The sequence below is a fragment of the Mirounga leonina genome, unplaced genomic scaffold (genome assembly GCF_011800145.1).
Source record: "Mirounga leonina isolate KUSES-001 unplaced genomic scaffold, KU_Mleo_1.0 Mir_151, whole genome shotgun sequence".
Taxonomy (NCBI): Eukaryota; Metazoa; Chordata; class Mammalia; order Carnivora; family Phocidae; genus Mirounga; species Mirounga leonina.
In genome coordinates this window covers 8,846,517-8,868,999 of record NW_023270377.1, presented here as the reverse complement: position 1 = coordinate 8,868,999, position 22,483 = coordinate 8,846,517, and the positions used below count along the sequence as shown (strand labels likewise).

At 44.1% G+C, this 22,483-nt stretch overlaps 1 protein-coding gene across 1 annotated transcript in view; it reads left to right on the top strand.

Annotated features, from left to right (window-relative positions):
• FBXO36 (F-box protein 36) overlaps positions 1-21,045 on the top strand; it is a 90,721-nt gene extending 69,676 nt beyond the window's left edge. The window contains exons 3-4 of the mRNA XM_035006940.1: positions 6,560-6,732; positions 18,391-21,045. Of these exons, the coding sequence (XP_034862831.1) occupies positions 6,560-6,732; positions 18,391-18,579 (362 nt within the window). The 3' untranslated portion in view covers positions 18,580-21,045. The remainder of the gene's footprint in view (positions 1-6,559; positions 6,733-18,390) is intronic.
• Positions 21,046-22,483: the final 1,438 nt, after the last annotated feature.

Sequence of the window (22,483 nt, the reverse complement as noted above, 5' to 3'; positions counted from 1 at the left end):
GAGCCCGATGCAGGGCTTGACCCCAGGACCCTGGCCTGAGCCAAAGGCAGAGGCTTAACGACTGAGCCACCCAGGCGCCCGAGAGGACGAAACTTTAGCAGACTCCTCGCTGCTCTCAGAGAATGATACGATAGTGGACTTGATCTTAAGACCTTGAGATCATGACCTGAGCCAAAACAAAGAGTCGGAGGCTTAAGGGACTTCGCCATCCAGAGGCCCCAGGGGTATAGTAGTTTAGAAGTAGTAAATCATCCCGGTGAATTATTCCTTAGTGGTTCTTCCTTACCTCCATTGGAGAGTTTTACTTTAACGTATGCTTTGTCTGGTAATATAACTGTAGCAGCTTTCTTTTGGTTTGAATTGGTCCATGTTTCTCCGTTCTATTACTTTTGCTTCTCCATGTCATTACTTTTAAGTATGTCTCTTATAAATAATACAGGCACTGGGAGTTATACGGAAACAATGGATCATGGATCACCACATCAAAAACCAGTGATGTATTGTATGGTGACTAACATAACACAATAAAATTTTAAAAAAGTAGTATAGGCAGAATTATGTATTATTTATCTAGAGTCTTCTAACTGGCATGATTATGACGCCTAGGGGACAGAGACCATCTTAGAGTGACCCTGAGGGTGATAGCCACATCCTAAGAATGTGGAACAGAAAGATAAAAAGACCAGGGTTCATTAATGACATAATGGAGCTTCTGCACCAGCCTTTACTGCCCATCTCCACACACAAACTGAGGAAAAATGAACCCCTATTTGTTTAAGTCACCTTAAAATGAGTTTTCTGTTTCATTCAGCTGTGAACCAATCTCCAACTGATTATAGAGCAACCATTTTTGAAGTTATCCTTATATTTCTTTTTCTTCCTTTCTCTTTCTCTTCCTTCCTCCCCTGTCCCTCCCTCCCTTCCTTCCTTTGTGCTGTCCCTTAAAATTTTAGTAAGTTTAGTTTAACTTGACTTATAAAAATCTAATATTTATTAGTATTTCTATCTGCCTCTTGAATATCAAGGACTTTAGAATATTTACATTCTAAACCTCTGCCTTAAATTGTGATTGTGGAATGGTGTTTTGATTTGCCTTGTTTGACAACTCTGCCAGTTTGTTCTTTTGAACATGTTTACTACAGTAGTAGTTGTTTAGATTTGCCCTGGGTTTACTGCCATTTCTGTCTTCATCATTGCTTCTGAAATTCTATTCCTTCCTTCTATGTAAGTTTCTTTTTTTTTCTTTTTTAAGATTTTGTTTATTTATTTGCCAGAGAGAGCACAAGCAGGGGAAGAGGCGAAGAGAGGGAGAGGCAGGCTCCCTGCCGAGCGGGGAACCCGATTCAAGACTCCATCCCAGGGCCCTGGGATCATGACCTGAGCCGAAGGCAGATGCTTAACCGACTGAGCCACCCAGGAGTCCCATATGTAAATTTCTTTCTTCTTGCAGTATATCTTTAGTTGTTCAAAATCTCATCACATAGATCAAGTCCATAGGTAGATGGGGCACCTCAGGCGTATAATGCCTTAAGTGCAGCTCCTCAGGCATAGCTCCTCTGTATCTGAAGCCTGTGAATTAGACAAGTTTTCTGTCCCTCTCTACCCAACATGTAATGGTGGATCAGGCATGAGACAACCACTGTATACACTCGTCCACAGAAATTCTGAAATCCAGTAAGGCATAGGTTATCAGTTTATTTTTTTAATGAAATTCAATTAATTAACATATAGTGTATTATTAGTTTCAGAGGTAGAGTTCAGTGAGATTATCAGTTCTTTTTTTTTTTACTGTATGATTATTTTATTTTTTTTTAATAAAAGTTTATTCTTCTTCTTCTTTTTTTTAAAGATTTTATTTATTTATTTGAGAGAGAATGAGAGAGAGCACATGAGAGGGGGGAGGGTCAGAGGGAGAAACAGACTCCCTGCCGAGCAGGGAGCCCGATGCGGGACTCGATCCCGGGACTCCAGGATCATGACCTGAGCCGAAGGCAGTCGCTTAACCAACTGAGCCACCCAGGAGCCCCTATAAAAGTTTATTCTTAAATGTACAGCAGGATCTAAGACAACACTTCATTCCAGCTATAGTAGCAACAGATGCTATGACAGGGAATCCAGATGTTTAAACAGGAATGGAATTAAGGATCATCATTGCCTTGGGCACAAGGAACAGCTTACTTTTTGCCAGATTTCTTAATTCCACCCAGGGGTCCCTTCCCCGCGGCCTTCGCTTTTAGCTCCTTGAGTTTCTTCTGCTTCTCTTTCTGTTTCTGCTTGAATGCCTTATCTACCTCGTCCATCCCCTTGGCCTGCTTCTTGGGCTGCTTCAGGGGCTTCTTCTTGCCACCTTCGCGGCCGGACATGGCGCCTGCCGCCCCTTCTCCAGACCCTGCCGTCGGAAGCGCGAGGTTATCAGTTCTTGATGAGAGCTCAAGATCTGGTACTAATTCTTCATGGCTCTTGGTTTTACTTCCTGGACTCTTGGATCCATCCTGAGTCATCCTCCTTGTCCACAAAAGGAAACCCATCTTTGCAGGTTTAGTTTTCTCAGCCTATTTCCTGCCTGTAGGAGTTTGAGTGTCTGGAGTCTTTTTCCTTTTGCACTGCCTCTGACCCTTTCAGTTCTAGTTGGCAGGCAGTGTTTCTACCTATAGAATTCTCTTAAAAACTTCATATGTTGTCTATAACTTTTTTGGGGTTCACTTCATCAAGCAAAACCACACCTATACACCTTTTTGAAATAAGCCCTTCTCTAACTTGGTTTCTGCTCTTGACTCCTGAGTGACAATACCCTTCAGCTTCTTGGAAGCTCTAAAATTTGACTGAATGGTTCTTAACAAAGCATTTTCCAGCTGTGCCCTCAGCTTCATCTTCATACCATGTTTTCCTGAGATTGTTCCGGATTTGATCTTTGCCTGGGAGCCATTTCTTAATTTTAGCATTGTTTGCCATCTGAGGAGGCAGAGAATATCCAGAACCAGCAAATCCTGGCAGCTTTTTAAGAAATTTTCTTTAACTTCTCTCTTTGCTCTCACATTTTACTTTAAGCAGCAAGAAGTCAGATAGCATGTTCAACACCTCACTTGGAAATCTACGTAGCTGAATCACATCCCTTTGAGTCTATTTCTTACTTCGCATATCTCAGTAGGCAATAATGTTTCTGCCACTACCTGACAAGGATCGCCCATCCTCCAGTTTTTAATAATATTTTCTTCACTTTCCTTTAAGCCCTTGCCTGTGAAGCCTCCTCAGAGTCCACCAAGCTTCTATTACCAGCTATTTATTTACTTATTATACTGTTTATTGAAAGCTCTTCAGCCTTGCCCTTAGCACCCTCCTCAAACTCATTCAAATTTTCCATACATTTTCCAATTTCAAAGATACTCCCACATCTTGGGTTTCCATTATGGCACCACAACACTTGCAAGTACTCAAATCCTTATTGTCTATTGTTGTGTAACGAATTACCCAGAAATTTAATGGCTTAAAACACTAGTAAATGTTTATTAATTCAAATGGTTTCTGTGGGTCTGGAATTCGGGAGCAGCTTAGCTCGGTAGTTGGGTCTTGTATGGTGCTGCATGGAGCCTCAGTCATCTGGAGACTCCAATTTCATGATGACTCACACACAGGGATGACAAGCAAGTGGCAGTTGTAGCCGGGAAGGAGGCTTCAACCTCTCCCCCCACGAACCTCTCCGGAGTGCTGCCACGTTGTCAGCGTATGGCGGTTGACTTCTCCCAGGGCGAGTGGTCCAAGAGGCAGCAGCAAGGCAGAACCCCCACCGCCTTTTATGACCAAGACTGGAATGTCATTCACACAATGTCCTATCGGTTACATAGATCAGGCCTAACTCAGTGTGGGATGGAAACACAGAAAAATAAATCCAGGAGAAGAGAATCTGTGGAGCCATCTTGGAGGGTGGTGGCACATAGTCCGCCACGAAGGCAGGGATTTTACTTTTCAGAATGGCTTTTGTTTTAACTTCTTTGTTTCTTATCTCAAAAGAAATACATGTTGGTTACATAAAAAATACAAATAAGCAAAAATATTTTTCTAAATACCCCAGTGCCCATACACTTTGAAACTGTCGCCTTACCTCCCTAGGTGTGTTTGTCCTTTTATAATTTTTACACTTTAAGGACTTTACTGGTAGAGGCTTCATAACGTACATCTGAGGATTCATTGAGCATGTTTTCCTGGCATTTAAAAATGAACAAACATCTCCAATTATATTAAGGGATGTTTTATTATACGAAGGGCTTTTTTTCTCCCTCCATTAACTAAGTATTGCTTTTTCTTCTTATTCTGCTGGTAGGCTGGGCATTCTCCACGAAACCTTTATTTATTTATTTATATTTTTAAAAGATTTTATTTATTTATTTGTCAGAGAGAGAGACAGTGAGAGAGGGAATACAAGCAGGGGGAGTGGGAGAGGGAGAAGCAGGCTCCCCGCTGAGGAAGGAACCCAGTGTAGGCATGACCTGAGCCGAAGGCAGACGCTTAACCAACTGAGCCACCCAGGCGTCCCTCCACCAAACCTATCCTTTAGAGTTAAACTTTTGACAAGGGTATTTTTCCCTCTGGAAAGCCCTTGGACTTTAAAAGTGCTTTGAATTGGAAGCTCTTGGAATTCAGAAGCCACTAAAACCCTTAATGCCTTTGGAATGCTGGACTAACCCATTCTGGAGACCAATCTTATATACCTGGCTCTTCTACATTGCATAGTTAGAGGTTGACATAAAGATGGCCCTCACCTTACATCCATTCTGAAATCAGAGACCCATCAACCAGTCAATTCTCGGTTCTACTGACTTCTGCATGGAGCCCAGGGTTCCTGACAGTTCCATCCTACTTGCTCCAGAAGGAATGCTCAGGCTGAGGAAGGAAGGTGGTCCCCAAATCTTGGGTATTTAGTCCCTGTAGAGTAGAGAGCTCTCTCTTGTCTAAGAACAGGCCTCTAGAAAGACTAGTTATAGTGGTGCTTTCAGAATCAGAAGGGAAAAAAAAATGAGCTTCAAGAAACCAAGAAAGTGGGGCGCCTGGGTGGCTCAGTTGGTTAAGCGACTGCCTTCGGCTCAGGTCATGATCCTGGAGTCCCGGGATCGAGTCCCGCATCGGGCTCCCAGCTCGGCAGGGAGTCTGCTTCTCCCTCTGATCCTCCTCCCTCTCATGCTCTCTCTCATTCTCTCTCTCACAAATAAATAAAATCTTAAAAAAAAAAAAATTAAAAAAAAAAAAAGAAAAAGAAACCAAGAAAGTCCCCAGCTTTGGGATCACTGGAATCCACATGCTTACTCCATCATTACCCTGTCTTCCTCTCTTGTATGAGGAGGTAGCAGGCTTCCCTTCCTTCTTTCGACCCTCCCTCGCTCCCTCCATTCCCCTTTTCCTCCCTCCCTCCCTCCCTCCCTCCCTCCTTCCCTCCCTTCCTTCCTTTCCTCCTTCCTTCCTAGATTTAAAAAAATTACACTGGTAATATAGGTATATTGTAGAAAAATGAGAAAATACAGATGAACAAAAGGAAGAAAATGAAAGTCACTGCCCAGATTTAACCACTGTTAAAATTTGAATATGTATCCTTCCACACATGTTTTCCTACTTATTAGCCATTTCTTGTTTTTTTTTTAGGAAACTGGGTTAAAAAAAGAAATAAGCTATTACTTTCTTGCATTGCACATGTTTAGATAGACCATTATAATTGGTTGATTCTTTTTGAACTATTTTCTAATTTGGAAATGCTGAAAAATTGTACAAAATATTAGGCAAAAAGTTAACACGATTCTCATGAAATATCCACTTGTTTTCCTCTTTGCCTCTTTCTATTTTTTTTCCCATTATGTAAAGATAGGGATGAAAGAAGGTAAAGAGGGGCGCCTGGGTGGCTCAGTTGGTTAAGCAACTGCCTTCGGCTCAGGTCATGATCCCGGGGTCCTGGGATCGAGCCCTGCATCGGGCTCCCTGCTCAGCAGGGGACCTGCTTCTCCCTCTGCCTCTGCCAGCCCTCCCCCTGCTTGTGCTCTATCAAATAAATCAATAAAATCTTTAAAAAAGAAAGAAAGAAGGTAAAGAGGAAAGAAGAAAGTTTGGTGGAGAAAACGTATAACAAAGAAAAAAAAAACAACTAAAATTAAGAGATATTAATATGTTTCAGACTAATCTGGGGAGAGGAAGGATAGTAGAAAACCCACATGGACTAGCATCTTTGCCCATTCAGGGGTGACGGTGAGGATGGAGCTGAGAACTAGTCAAGTCAGTTGTCTGGACTGGGATTTGGTGCTGATGAGATCAAGGGGATGTAGTTCATTACTGCGTTAAACAGTGAGTGTCCCTCAAAGGTGCCGATCTCATGGCAGTGACAGCACTTGGAAACAAATGTCTCACAAATGTATGTCACTGGTCCCAAAGGCAGCTTGGTGAAGGTGGGAATAACTCAGCAGAATCCAACATTACTCCCCGGGGAAGAATGCCCTATAGCACGTCTTACTGATAAAGATCATGGTTTTTACCTGACTGCACATGATAACCTTGTTGGTTTGTTGGTTTCTTTGAATTACAGTTCAAATTGCCTTAATATTTGGTGCAAGAATATTAGACTATGTCTTCAATTTATGTGAAGGTAAATTTGACTTCCTTGAACGGCTCTCAGACAATTTGCTCCTGAATATCATTTCTTATCTGGATCTTGAAGATATTGCCAGGCTTTCTCAAACATCACGCAGATTTGCACAGGTAACAGATAATTATTTTATGTCTATGCAGGTTTTTTCTTGTGCTTCCTCAAAGTCTTTTCTTTCTTGCTTGCTTGCTTTCTTGCTTTCTTTCACATAGTGGTTTATTGTTTGCATTCATTTCAGCAAGCATTTGTTGAATACTTACTTTATCATGAGCCCTGTTTTAGGCACAGAGGTAGCAGACATGAAAAGACATTATTCCTGCCCTCAAGAAACTTACAGTCTAATAGGAGAGACCCTAACAGATACAGATTATTACAATATAATGTGAGCAGTTCAACAAGGGATGTGTTATGAGGTACAAAGACAGTACAAAGTGATTTCCTCCGCCAGGCTTCACAGAAGGGATTACTTTATCTGGGATTTCAAGGGAAAATAAGAGCTCACCAGGTGGTCTGGAAGACTAGGGGCATTTCAGGTCAAGGGGCATTCTAAGTCCAGGCAACAGTTCGGGCAGAGGCATGGCCACATGAAAGAAGACAGTGAGTCGTGAGTCTTCAATCCATCTCTCTTTCTTCCGTTAACAGCCCTTTGCAGAATTATCTATTCACAATGTGGGTGGTTTTGGGGAATTGTTCATCTTAGTGCCCTGCCATGCCCCAGGCTGACGAAATGGACTCTCTCTCACTACTTTGAATCCTCAGTTGAATGATGCCATCGGAAGACACACTTGGTGCTGATTTCACCCAATGTCAGGGTCTTGGGGCAACCATTATTGGTTCCTCTCCCTGCATCCTGGAAGATGCCTTGGTTCCTGCCCCTTTAGTTATTCCTAAACACACTTGCATTAAATCCTTTTTTGGCTTAAGTTAATCAGAGTTAGAGTTTGTTTGAAACAGAAGAAACCTAACCCGGTATTTAGTTGTAATATACTGGGGCAATGTCCATTTATAAAAGAGCATGAAATATTTCCCAAGATGATTTTAATCATAATCTTTTTTTTTCTTTAAAGACAGTATTCATGAGGCCCCTGGGTGGCACAGTCAGTTAAGCATCTGACTCTTGGTTTTAGCACAGGTCATGATCCTCGGGGTCATGAGATTCAGCCCCGCACTGGGCTCTGCCCTCAGTGCAAAGTCTGCTTGAGGTTCTCTCTCTCCCTCTCCCTCTGCTGCTCCCCCAACACACGTGAGACCTATCTCTCTCTAAAAATAAATAAATGAATCTTTAAAGAAAAGAAGACAGTATTCACCCATTTCTTTTTATTTATATTTATTTATTTATTTATTTTTAAGTAGGCTCCACACCCATTGTGGGCCTTGAACTCCGGACCCCTGAGATCAAGAGTCACATGCTCTACTGACTGAGCCAGCCAGGTACCCCAATTCATAATCTTATTATCTAAAAAGTCAACATTTTTTTCACAATAATGCCATCATATTTCTTGATATATATTAATTTTAAATAATATAATCTATATTATTTCATATCTTTGAGGATAAAACCATATGTTTTTACTTGGTCTTCCCCCTAAAAATGGAGAGCCAGAAGCAAGTATTATGAGTAATCACTGTACATTTTTTTGCCATTAAAATATGTATTAAAGTTAAGATTTGCTGCTGATAAGAAGCTGATTATTCATACTTTCAATGAAAAAGAATTTTAAATACATGAATATACTAGTGGGGATCTATTGAAAGCTTCTGCTAGGGCCTGTGTTTGTTCCCGAAATGAAATGGAAGGATTTGACAGAGACTGGCAGCAACTGCAGTGTCTTGTGCAATTTATTCCTTACACTGAGCAACTGTCTTCTCTCCAGGTGTTGCTCCCTTCCCTCTTGATGACTCCCTCTTAGCGTCCTGCCATTATTTCAGTGCTGTCTTGGAAATATATCCTCCGTACTTTACCTGCTGTTCTAAAGTAAGCCTTTTCTAGGTTGCTGATTTCAGCTCTCAGTATCCTTGCAGAGCAGAATTTTTTGAAGATGGAGAATGGTGTCCAGGGCTGCTGCCTTTTTCTCTCCACGTAATAGTAACCACTCATTTCTGTCTTCAGTCTACATTTTATCTGCATACCATATACTTAGTTTTCACCTGCATTGATACATTATTTTCTGCTTTGTCCTGCTATTTACTACCTTATTAATGAAAAGAAAAAAGCTTCCATTTCAAATTTCTGCAGGCAAATTTATTAGCAAATTATTTGTGTCCATCTCTAATCCCTTCCTCTGACCTCAGGGAGGGAGGTGTTCCTCTCCTCTGCAGGCCAGCGCCGCCTGCCACCTGGATCCAAGGTCTGACCCAAGGGACTTTAGTCTGCCACTTATCTCCTTTCCCCTCTGTGTTGTTATTTTTTTTCTTTTTTTTAAATTTATTTTTTTTTATTATTATGTTATGTTAATCACCATACATTACATCATTAGTTTTTGATGTCGTGTTCCATGATTCTTTGTTTGCGTATAACACCCAGTGCTCCATTCAGTATGTGCCCTCTTTAATACCCATCACCAGGGTAACCCACCCCCCCAGCCCCCTCCCCTCTAGAACCTTCAGTTTGTTTCTCAGAGTCCATAGTCTCTCATGGTTCGTCTCCCCCTCCGATTTCCCCCCCTTCATTCTTCCCTTCCTGCTATCTTCTTCTTCTTCTTCTTCTTTTTTTTTAACAATGTATTATTTGTTTCAGAGGTACAGGTCTGTGATTCAACAGCCTTACATAATTCACAGCGCTCACCATAACACATACCCTCCCCAATGTCTATCACCGACAGAATGGGAGAAGATATGTGTTGTTATTGTTTTTAAAAAACTTTTTTTTTTTTTTTTAGTAGGCTCCACATCCTGTGTGGAGCCCAACTCGAGGCTTGAACTCACGACCCTGAGATCAAGACCTGAGCTGAGATCAAGAGTCAGAGCCACCCAAGGGGCCCTAAAAACCTTTTCGTTTATAAATAATTTTATTTTATTTTTTAAAAAAGATTTTACTTATTTATTTGAGAGAGAGAGAGAACAAGGGGATGGGGTAACGGCAGAGGCAGAGGGAGAAGCAACTCCCCACTGAGCCCAATGAGGGGCTCGAACCCAAGGACCTGAGATCATGAGCCGAAGGCAGATGCTTCACTGACTGAGCCATCCAGGTGCCCCTACAAATAATTTTAGATTTGTAAGTGTTGCAAAGATAATACAGTTTGTATATACCCTTCATAAGCTTTCCCTAACACCAACATCTTAAATAACTGGGACATTTATCAAAACTCAGCAATTAATACTGATATAATACTATTAACTAAGCCACAGACTTTATTCATAGTTCATCAGTTTTTCCACTAATGTCCTTTTGCTGTTTCATGATCCAGTCTGGGATACTATATTGCATTTAGTTACTATTTTTAAATCTTTCTTTCATTTGTTTTCTCCTCTCGGAAATTTTCTCAAATCAGCCTCATCCTCAAGAACCCAAAAACTCTTAACTCTATTTGCAGCCAATCTCTTTCCTTTTCTCCTTGGGAAAACAAAACAAAACAAAACAAAAGTTTACAGGGCAGTTCACCCTCTAGCATCATCAATGGGAGCAAGATTTTATAATCCATGATGAAATGAGAACAGTAAGTAAATGAGATATAAGGAGTTTGTTATCAAGCCAAATTTATTCCATTTAAATGATCATCTTTTTTTTTTTTTTAATAGTAGGCTCCACTTCCACTGTGGGGCTTGAACTCACGACCCTGTGATCGAGGGTCTCATGCTCTACCGACTGAGCCAGCCTAAATGATCATCCTTTATTGGAGGTTAGGCCTTCCTGTTTTGGAGATTTAAAATGTCCTTTTTTTTTTTTTAAGATTTTATTTATTTATTAGAGAGCGAGAGAGTGAGAGAGAGCACGAGAGCAGGGTGAGGGGCAGAGGGAGAAGCAGACTCTCTGATGAGCAGGGAGCCTGATGCAGGACTTAATCTGAACTCCAGGATCATGACCTGAGCCGAAGGCAGATGCTTAACTGACTGAGCCATCCAGGCACCCCAAAATGTCCCTTCTTTTATGAAATAATGGCCTGAAAACATGATCATTTTAACAAGTTATCCTTACTTGGAAAAATTAAAAAGTTAGTAACCTTATTTTGGTTCTTAATTTTTGTTCTGTTGGATTTCTAAAAATTTCACTGGTCTTTTGGCATCCTAAATTCCCAAAGCCACTAGTCTACTCTCAGCCTACCTCATCTCCCTTTTCCCCCTCTCTGTCCATGCCTCAGAAATATAACTAAATATCCCTGGCCTCATTCACAGTAACCCCTTCATTGTCACATCTAAAGAGCCTGTTTCAGGCCTTTCACTTCCTGACCCATCTTTGTTTCTAGTATTTTCTGCTGGCTTTTCTCCTGGACATCTCTCATGTGCTGGGTAGGCTCTCTTGGGCCTTTGGCATTTACTTATATTCTTACCTTCCCCAGGAATGTCCTGCTTCTGACCCACCTCTTTTTTTTTTTTTTTTTTTAAGATTTTATTTATTTATTTGGGGGAGAGAAAGAGTACACAGGCAGGGGGAGGGGCAGAAGGAGAGGGAGAAGCAGACTCCCTGTGGAGCAGGGAGCCTGACATGGGGCTCAATTCCAGGGAGCCCGACATGGGGCTTGATTCCAGGACCCTGGGATCATGACCTGAGCTGAACGCAGACGCTTAATTGACTGAGCCACCCAGGCGCCCTCGACCCACTTCTTTTAACTCCCACCATCTGCTCTTGCTCTGATTCCATGTTGACCCAGTCATAGAGCCTCCATGGATGAGCACCTGAAAACCTGGTTGCTGGGTGGTTGTATTTCTCAGGGTGAACAACAAAGAGACATCCTCTGGGAGCTGGGCTAATATGAGCACACCCCTGAAAGGTGAATCCCATGTCATGGTATACGAAAAAGGCAGCCTGAGGGCCCGCCCTGGGATTGCTGCAAACTCCTGCCTGGTAATGCTGCTAGGAGGGAACCTGCTTGGGGGCCCGCCGGCTTGGCCCAGGTGGCACCAGGCCTTGATGCTAACCTTCTTCAGCAAACTACAGCCGAGTAGACCCGAAGAACCTCTGCAGCTAGTCGAAAGGCTGAAGCCCAGACAGGGCAAGACTATGGTGACTGGTATATAAACATATTCATCTTGGTCGTGACTCAGGAACAGCTACAAACTCCCTATGACCATGATTCCCAAGACTGGCCAAGTAGGAGAAGCACCTGGGGAACAGGTGAAAATAGAGATTCGAGGCCCACACCCTGGTAGGTGGGCAGGTCTGAGGTGGATGGATCCAGCATCTCTGATCTTGATGTGTTTGCTTGTATTTACAGCAACCCAATTCTGATTGCTGCCCAAGAATTTGATATTAAAATGGTACAAATAAAAGGTCTCAAGAGATTCTAAAAGGCTGGAAGCTTGGGGGGGGTGGTGGTGGGGGGGTGTTTTTCTACCTTTACTGTGTACAGGTATTGGGAGGTGTTTAAATCAGACGAAGACAGAGTTCTGTTCTTCGATCAGCCACTACCCACTAGGAGCCTTGGGCAGCACTCATATTCTTTTTTTTTTTTTTTTTTTTTAAGATTTTTTAATTTATTTGAGAGACAGAGTGAGAGAGAGCACAGAAGAAGAGGGAGAGGGAGAAGCAGACTCCCCACTGAGCCGGGAGTCTGACAAGGGGCTCGATCCCAGGACCCCGAGATCATGACCCGAACTGAAAGCATATGCCCAACCGACTGAGCCACCCAGGCGCCCCACCCATATTCTTTCAGACCCTTAATTTCCCCATTCGTAAAAGGAGAGGTCTTTTTTTTTTTTTTAAAGATTTATTTATTTATTTGAGAGAGCGAGAATGAGAGAGAGTACATGAGAGGGGTTAGGGTCAGAGAGAGAAGCAGACTCCCCGCCGAGCAGGGAGCCCGATGCAGGACTCGATCCAGGGACTCCAGGATCATAACCTGAGCCGAAGGCAGTTGCTTAACCAACTGAGCCACCCAGGCGCCCAAAAGGAGAGGTCTTTGGTGGATAAGCCCTAGCATCCCTTTAAACTTTTAAATAGCATCATGTGTGTTAAGTTCATGCACCACCACGAGAGGGAGCTAAATCCACGATTAGCTGTGCCTTGGATCAAATAACTGGAACCATAGTCAGGATGCACACCTTCTGTTTCTCAGCCTGGCATCTGCCAAGCAAAGAGCCCCAGGGTTTGGGCATCTTAAGTGGGGGTATTATGTAGACCAATTTATAATATAAAACAAACTGTAAATATTTCCAGTATAAAATATGAGTCACAAATGAAGTTACACTGATGGAAATTTCAGCTCTCTTTTGAGAATTTTTTTCTTTCCCCCTAAATCTCAGTTTTCTTCAGTCATCTTCATTATATGAGACACACTGATATCCTGAAATGTATCGTGCCGGCAATGGGGTAGCCATCTACTCTGGTGTTAGAGTTCAAATCTTTTAAAGGAGGATCAGAAGATCCATTTAATTTTTCAATATTAAGACATTTTCAAAGAGTTTCCCTTTGTTGCTTATATTTAGAATATGTTGTGATCCGAGCAGAGAAATTAGACCTTGAAGGACTGTTGAAGATAACAAGTGATTTGATTGATATCAGGATGTTTGGTGGGCTGTCAATATCGGAAGATTCAGTGTTGCTGTGTCATAGTATCCATGATGTGAATGTGTAATACTTTTTGCTTTGATATTTCTGCAGAAAGGATCTTAAGTGATTATGCCTTCTTAGACTATTCATTTCTATTTGTAATTCCTTCTTTTCCCTTATTAGAGTACTTTTAGAGTAACATAAAAATATAGGAAAGTGCAAAAGTAAAAAGTCCTGGCTGCTTTCTGCTCAAAATTGAATGTAATGGTGTCCTGAAATAGAGATGATGCTGACATGTTTCCCCCCTCCCCAGAAGGAAGTTAGGATGCAGGGGAGCAAGGCAGGACAGAGCCAAGGCCAGGCCCCGGGGCTGGGGGGTGCTAATGGGAATGCTTGGCTGCCTGGGGCTGGGGGCAGGGAGGGAAGTAGGTGGCGGGCTGTGGGCCAGGTGGGCTGAAATGGTGGCCCACGGTCGGTGGACAGAAATCAGGGGCACCCGTGCTTCCCCTTCAGACAGCTGTTGAATGCTGGGTTGGATTCCAATCCTGGTACTCAGGGTGGGGTGCAGCTTGTGCGGGACAGGTAGAGATGGCCATGGCAACAGGCAGAGCAGGACTGTGTCCAGGGCCGGAGCGGACACCAGCTCCGGTTACACACACATGACATTGTGTGTGTTGGGGGAGGGGGCTTCGTGGTAATCGCTTAGGCCTTCCTCCCAGAGACAAGGGAGGCCACTGGGCTTCCCCACTCACCATGCTCTCTGAAACGTTCGGGACATCAACCCTTCAATGTGGTGCTATTCATACTATGTCTAAGCCCACAGGTTAGGGGGTGAAGGCTACTGCTCTCCTGACCTCTCGCTGGCCAGGGCTGGATGCTCAGGGGACCATCTGGGACTGGAGATGCCGCCGTCTTGTACTGCACCATCTGGAATGCGTGGTCTCCTCAGACACTGTGGCAGGGAAGAGACAGCTGGAGGTTCACGTCCTGGGTTTGGATATAGCACTTCTACTCCTAGCCCTTCGACCAGAACTACTTTGCAGCCCCCTGACTGCAGAGGGCCGGGAAATGGCATGGGGAGGGGAACAGATGCAATATTTGCTGCGTACCTCTGGCCCTGCGACAAACCAGATATCCAGAATGGAGCAGGGCACACATCAAGCTCCATATATCCGTAGGCAGGACCGTAATAGTGTGCCGTCTCGAACACAGTGCCCTGCTTTCACATCTTCAACATTAGAAACAAGAGAGCTTCATCCTTTCACTTCTCCTCTTTCTCCGTGTTTCTTGGGACCATATTTTTTGAACATGTGTCTGGCATTAAGAACTGACTCAGAACCAAAGACAGCATTATACATAAAATACCTTTTGTCTTAGAAACAGAGTTTCTTACTCTCTTTTGCCTTCCAAGCTGTCCATGTTACACTCTCTTCTCTCTCCTGAAGTCTCCTTCTTCCTCACTCTTAGTTGATGTTGTGGCCTCATTTCACGGAGGATTCCGAAGCAGTCACCAGAGGACTGCCCCATCGTCCCTTCCCCTCTTCTACCGGCACCTCATCCCTCTGCCCATCGACCCTGTGAACTTCCTGTCCCAGTAAGAAGTTCTCCTCATTATCCGCGGTCACACTTCCACCTGTGCATTTCAGTGCCTCTGTTCCGCTACTTTGCTCATGCAGCTGTCCCTGTCACTAGTTTTACCCTCTCTACTGGATCATTTCCATCAGCACATAAATTAAAAAAAAAAAAAAAAAAGCCTTGACCTGATTCCCCATTCTGCTCTCCAAGCAAAATTCCCTCAAAAGAGTGACTGTACTTGCTATATCCACTTCCTCTTCTCCTGTCCTTTCCTGGACTCAACGCTGCCAGGCATTCAGTCCCCACTGTGCCATCCAAACCTCTTGTTAAGGTTGCCATTTGCACACCATCTTGCGAAAACAACAGTTTTACATTCCTGTCTTTTCAGCAGCCTTTGAGACCTTGGATTTCCCTCTGGGTTTTCTTCCTTATTCTCAGTCTCCCTTGCTGGAAACTTTTTTTATTTTCTGACTGCTTTCTTTCTCTCTTTTTTTTTTTTTTAAATTTTATTTTATTATGTTATATTAGTCACCATACAATACATCATTAGTTTTTGATGTAATGATCCACTGTTCATTGTTTTTGTATAACACCCAGTGCTCCATGCAGTATGTTCTGACTGCTTTCTTGTTGGAATGTCCTAGAGCTCTTCCCTGGGCCTTTTCTCTCTCTACAGTCACACCTACGTGATAGCATCTAATCCCAGAGCTTTAAACAGTATTTACACACTGATAATTTTCAAACATATGTTTCCAGGCCAGGTTGCCCCCTTGAACTCCTTACTTTTAAGTCTAATTGCATGCTCAACACTTCCACCTACATGTAGTATAGACATCGCAGATTTAATATGTCAAAACCAGACCTCTTGATATTCCCCCCGCTCCCCCGGCCACATACCTATTGACCAATTCTGCTTCTCCCACAGTCTTATTTTCTCAGTCATTGGCAACACCATTCACCCAGCTGCTCAAGCCAAAAAGCTCATCATTAATTCTTCCCTTTCTTCTTACTTCTCATCTAATTCATTCACAAGTCTTAGGAGAACCGCCTTCAAAATACACCTACAGTCTGGCCATCTCTCACCTCCTCCCTTGCCACCACCCTGTCACGCACCATCCTCGTGTCTTCCTGGACTTTCCACTAAGAGCACCACAATAGATTTGCTTTCCCCTGATGGGGATGACAGTATACCTTCTTCATTTTGCATCAGGATGATGTTGGTTCTCTGGCTGTGGGTCATATATCACAGATCTATTGATCCTGTCACCTTCCTATGTGCTGCTCAATGTTGATGACATCATGCTGAAGAGCAGGAGGTAGCAGATACCTTGGATGGTCGGGCAAGATATGTGTATGCCAAGGAGGTGGAGACGAACTGCACAAAAATTGAGAGGCCTGCCATCTCAATAAATTACCTAAGATCCCGCGCCTTAGATTTACTTCTTACCGTAAGAAAGCGGCCATGGATCTTTGTGGGTCTTTTTTAGTTTTCAAGGTACATACACAATTTGAGTGTGCTTCTCCACGTAGCCCTAAAGCCGCCAGGGATAAGTGGGGTGCAGCCGCTGGTCCGGATTGTGTTGTAAGCAGCCGTGCCACTGGCTTCTCATGAGCCAGCAGATTCGATGATGCTCTAAATGTCTGCAGCCTACATGGCGGGGGTGGGAGGGGTGGGGGGCCTGTCTGGGTCCTTGCTGAGACCTGCAGCACGCCTCCCAAGGAAAAGTACAGCTTGTCCCCCAGGGCCTTAGGGTAAAGACAAGAATTTGTTTGTAGGAAAACTGTTCTGCTTTTGGATTTCTCCTGGGCAAAGGCTACTGTTTGGGCTAGATGGTCAAAGTCTTGAAAAGAACCAGATTTGGAGATTAGTGATGATTCCTAGGGAAGAGGTATTTGGATGGACTTCTCAGCATAAGCCAGAGGATAACAATATTTGTGTCCCATGTGACTGCTCAGCAAAAGGCACTTAATGCAGAGGAGGTTTTCAGTAATTAGATGGGTAAAATGCTCTGCTCTGTGAATGTCAGTCAGCATGTTTCCCCAGCCACCCTCCTGTTTGCTGGGCTCATAAACAAAATGGCCCGTGGCAAAGATGGGGCCTGTGTGTAGCCTCAACAGTAGCCTCCTCCTATCAAGATAAATCCGGCTACTGCCACAGGAGAGGGTAATACTGAGCCCCCAATAAAGGCTGTACTCCAGGGGGGTCCAGTCAGTAACTTGGTGGCAGGTGAGTAACCCCAGACTTTTCATCATGGAGGAAGCAGCAATTTGTCCTTCCCAGATTCTGGCCCTATTCTAGACATGGATCTGCCTTCCTTGCACACCATGGTTCTTCAGCAACATTGTGTGTAAATTGACTGAATGCCTTCCCTTCCATCATTGTATCCCATATGAGATTCCTTCGGATTATTTGACTGTAATAAATAATTTATGAAATAAATAGACATACATAAATAAATGCGGTCCTGAACACAAAATTTCTTGTCCTTAGCCGTTGCTCCATGAGTTATTGATCTTTGAGGGGTCCACAGGCTTCTTGCTTTTCTTCGCCTCATTGTAAGAGAAGATGTTGTGGAGGTTCAGACAGCTGGGGCATGTCTGAGAGGGGCTCGAGCAGAAGGGAGGAGCCAGGCCAGCATGCTCGGGCACTAGGGGTTTAAAGGGACTCTGGGCTCCTTCTTGCTTGCCCAAAATGCCTACGTCTTTCCACTTCTGGATTTTCACGAATAATGGCAACTGAATGGAACTGATGAAAGGGAAGTCAGAGGGCGCCTGGGTGGTGCAGTCAGTTAAGTGACCGACTCTTGGTTTCAGCTCAGGTCCTGATCGCAGGGTTGAGAGTTCAAGCCCCACGTGGAGCCCACTTTAAAAAAAATAGTAATAATAAAATAAAATAAAATAAAATGGAGGCAAGCCTAGCAGGAGTTAGCAACGCTCCCACCTGAGAAGCTACTGCAGCACTGGATGCAAGGTAGGTCGACCGCACTGTCGTCAGCCTCTGTTAGGTGGTTCATTGGAAATGAACAATATAATGCATATATAAATTAACCGTATAATGTTGTATATGGGGCATCTGGGTGGCTCAGTCGGTTAAACGTCTGCCTTTGGCTCAGGGCATGATCCCGGGGTCCTGGGATCGAGTCCCGCCTCGGGCTCCCTGCTCCGGGGGAAGCCTGCTTCTCCCTCTGCCTGCAGCTTCCCCTGCTTGTGCGCTCTCTCTCTCTCTGACAAATAAATAAAATCTTAAAAACAAAAACAAAAACAAAAAACAACCAACCCAATGTTGTATATGTACTATTTACAGCTCTCTTGCCTTTTTCGCCTTCAGTGAGATCGGGCCTTGGTTTATGCCCTGAATCCAGGATTGCTTTGCCCTCCAGCCGCTCGTGCCCGCGTCTCTCCCCCACGAAGAGAGGGTCGTGGTGCACATGTGCACATCGCGCCTCCCCCGCTGCCTACAGGCCCCAGGAACTGGGCGGTGATGTTGCGAGTGAGTAGATGCCTTGTACTTGTGTCTGACGTAACGACCCCTGGCTCTTCCCGCCCGTAGCTGTGCATGTCTGACGAGCTGTGGGAGAAGGTAGTCCAGTCGGCCTGCGACACCATCACGCCGGACATGCGGGCCCTGGCCGAGGACATAGGCTGGAGGCAGATGTTCTTCACCAACAAGCTGCAGCTTCAGCGGCAGCTCCGCAAGAGGAAACAGAGACAAGGGAGCCAGATAAACAGTAAATTTTAGGGACACGTTTTCTCACCTGCAGGGGGGTCGAGGCCTGGGTGTAGTTCCCTTCCGTGTCCAAATCTCTCCCGTTTCCTTCGACTACGAGCTCAGATTTGAACTTGCTGATTCAAGGAGCCATCGGAAAAGCACACCGGGTTTGCACACCCTGCAGCCCAACCCGACTAGGCGGGGCCTCGCTTGAACCACGACGGTCCCCCTGTTGGAGGGTCCAGTTCGTGGCCCCAGCAAAGGGCTGCGGGACAGAAAGCCCGTGACACCCGTAAGAAAAAGAGGCTTCTGCTGTACAGAAACAAAAAATAAATGGTTATCCGCAGGTTTTTACTCCTTACCTGTTTTGCTCTAGGCATTTGAAAGGATTACTTGCGCTTCTGAATTTTGGCCTGATAGAGGGGGCTCCGCGTCCCCACGGGAAACAGCGGGGGGCAGGGGCCACGGGAGGCAGCCTGGTGGGCACGGCCGCCTTCCCAGTGCTCTTCCCCTACATTTGGACTCAGGGCCCTGTCATGTGGCCCCTGGATGCCAGGCTCCGTCCCTGCACGTGGACCGCCTCCGATCTGGCCCTGGGGTGTGGCTGGAGCCAAGTCCACTGTTGCGCTCACAGAGCCTCTCCAGAGTCCAGCTTCCCCGGACTTCACATTGCCGAATAAGCCTATAAACTTTCCTTAGGGGGATGCTGCCCCAATTTCCAGTCCCCCCAGGAATGTGGAAAGCTACCCCTTCTACCCCAGGGATTTTTAAGATCTCAGGCTGTGGGTTAACTGAGTGAAAACCCAAGTGCGGTTTGTAGTCTATTAACTTGGAAGAGGGGTAAAAACAGTACAGCTTGAGGGTAGGAAACTCCGGCTCCCTGAATGGGTAATTTACAAATTGTTTTCTTCCCAAGCTTTCCTGAGGATAAAGTACTCCCCCCACCCATGACACTCAAAGCAGCAAATCATCTGGTGACTCCTTTTAGGCTACAGAAAAAAGTAGCTGTCAACCTCCCATCACCTTATGCCATTTCTTCTTTCCCGGCAACCTGCACTTCAGTGCCCGGAAGAAATAACATATGCCCCACCTGCTCCCCGTGCAGGGAATTTCCTGTGTTATCTTGAGGCCTCCAACATGGGCTGATCTCCCCACTCAAGTCCTGCTGAGTGGCTTGGAGCCTCGACTTCAGGGATCTTTTTTACTAAACCTGTGTTCGTATCAAACCAGATTTCAACCCCCATCCCTTAAAACTCACCCCCTTAAAACTCAGTCATATATTTCCAGCGACATCTGTGAAATCGAGCGCAGTCGGCTTCCAGGCAGATGAGGAGCCTGTCAGAGTTGTCTCTGGATGTAGTCCAAGCAAAGAGCAAAGGTTTAACTGGTGAGAGAGCCGGGCTGCCTTCGCCACCCAGGAGGGCTTCCAGCAGGGTGATGCAGGCCGGGGGGGCACGCACTTCTGCGCAGATCCTGCAGCCTTGTTTCTCCCCAAAGTCCCCAACTTCACTCAGGGCCAGAACATCGATTAATACCTTGTGTGCACAACGACCGTGTGTATGCACGGTTTGGTATGCAACATAACTGAATAAATATGAAGTCACAGCTCCTTCGTAACATCGATGCAAATATGTCAACAGCTTAAGCATTTCATATGTCCTGTTTGATCAACTAACCGAGACTCCGAAAGCTTATGGGCAGACAAGACGTTCTTGTCTTGAACATGAATCAGTAAGAACACAAACATGGCCATTTGAAAACTCTTACTATCTACGGAAAATATTATAAATATAGATGCTAATGGTAAATAACAATGAAAAATGAGTTATTGATACGTTGGCTATTGCTGATAATAATTAAAACAGCACAGGTTATTATTATTCCAGTGATTATTAGCCCTAATAATTTGGATGCCTTATTACCTGATTATAATTTTTTTTGGTCCAAAAGAAAAAGAAAAACAAACGAATACCACCAACCTAAAATCCTGTGGGGGACTGGTATCCTCAGCGGTTGAAACATTTTTGCCCCTCTTCTTCAGCCTCATTTTCCATGTTAGATTCCACGTGGCGATCCCATCGGATGAAGGTAGCAGTACCTCTCTGCCTCCACAGACAGCTTTCATGTGGACGAATTACTCTGCTCTGTGTGTGACATACCATTTCAGAGTGAAATGCCACAGCATTTATAATCTTATCCTTTCCCATCTTTTAAGTCAAAAGTGTTTCTACTCTGTTCTCATTTACCCTTGTAATAGTAAAAGCAAAATGCTGATATTTTCTGATGATTTATATGTTTAGTTTTGTAAGAACAACCACTGAACAACAGCAAATGTGAAAATTTATAAAATAAAAAAGTAAATATATTTTACTTACTATCAAGTTCCGTTACTGCTTTTTTTTTCCTGAACAAGTTAGCATAGTACATGCATTCAACCCCAGTTATAATGGAATCCAAACTATTGTGCACTGGGTAGACTCAAGAACTGAGACTGAGATTATGAATTTTTAAAAAGATTTTATTTATTTATTTATTTATTTATTTATTTATTTATTTATTTGAGGGAGAGAGAGAGAGCAGGGGGAGAAGAGGGAGAGAGAGAAGCACACTCTGTGCTGAGCATGGAGCCCAATATGGGGCTTGATCCCCTGACCCTGAGAACATGATCCGAGCTGTAATCAAGAGTCGGATGCTGAAGGGACTGAGCCACCCAGGCGCCCCAGACAGAGATTATGATTGGAGTGAAGGATGGGAAGCAGGGGTAGGGACAACTCGCTAGCCACCACTTATCATTATTTTCCCAGCGGCTTGTCACCAGCCCTCATTAATTACCCCAACCTGACTCCCAAGATGCCAAAGACTAATATAGAACAACCTTACGAAAAACATAAACATGTGCATGGCATAGTTTTTTTACTCTGATATTTAGTTCGATGACATTTATCTTCAGTTTGTGTTAAGATAATATACCGTGGGACAATATCCAAGCTTTTCAACTTTGAACAGTTGTTTTCAAATGACGATGAATGTCTTCAATTGGGTGTTAAAAACGCTAAGTAGACAAGCTACCACCACATGAAAGAAGAAGGTGCCCTGGCAGTTAGGAGCATAATGCCATGTATCGGGTCATTTTACAAAGGAAAATTGCTATCTTAGCTTTACGCATTTATTATTTTGAAACAAGATCATCCACACACTGGGATAGCAGTGGTTTGTCCTCGTAATGTGGAGTCCTCAGGGCCGGGAGCCACAGAGAACTCCCACGTTTCCTGTTTATTACGTTCCCAGATCTGTGTTCCTTCCACAGAGATCTCCATTCAGAAAAGTAATTTTCAGTTGTGAAATTTGTTCTGCACATCCAGAAAGTTTTACAGCCATAGATCCATGGTCACAGACTGAGTTGGAATAACCTTAGAAATAGTAAAAAGAAGAAGAGGGAGAAGGAGAAGGAGAAGAAGGAGAAGGAGAAGGAGGAGAAGGAGAAGGAGGAAGGAGGAGAAGGAGGAGGAGGAGGAGAAGGAGGAGAAGGAGAAGGAGAAGAAGAAGAAGAAGAGCAGCTTCCATTTGTTGAGTGTCTATTGGGTGCCCAAAAACAGGTAGTAACCAACTTAATTCTTACAGCAACCCTTGAAGGTAAGTGATTATTTATTATTTCTGTCTCATAGATCAGAGATCTTTAAGCTACGGTATAGGCCTAATTTGACCAGCCACTTGTGTCTGTGGAATAAAGTTTTATTAGAGCACAGTCTATGTATTATCTCTGGCCACCTTCACATGACAATAGCAGTGTTAGGTATGGCCTAACAATAGACTATATGGCCTGCAAGGCTGAAATTAGTCTCAAAGAGGACAATTTTCCCAAGGTTTCATGACTAATAAGTGGTAAAGCTGAGATTTAAATCTATACTGAAAGTCTATGGGGGGTTTTTTGTTT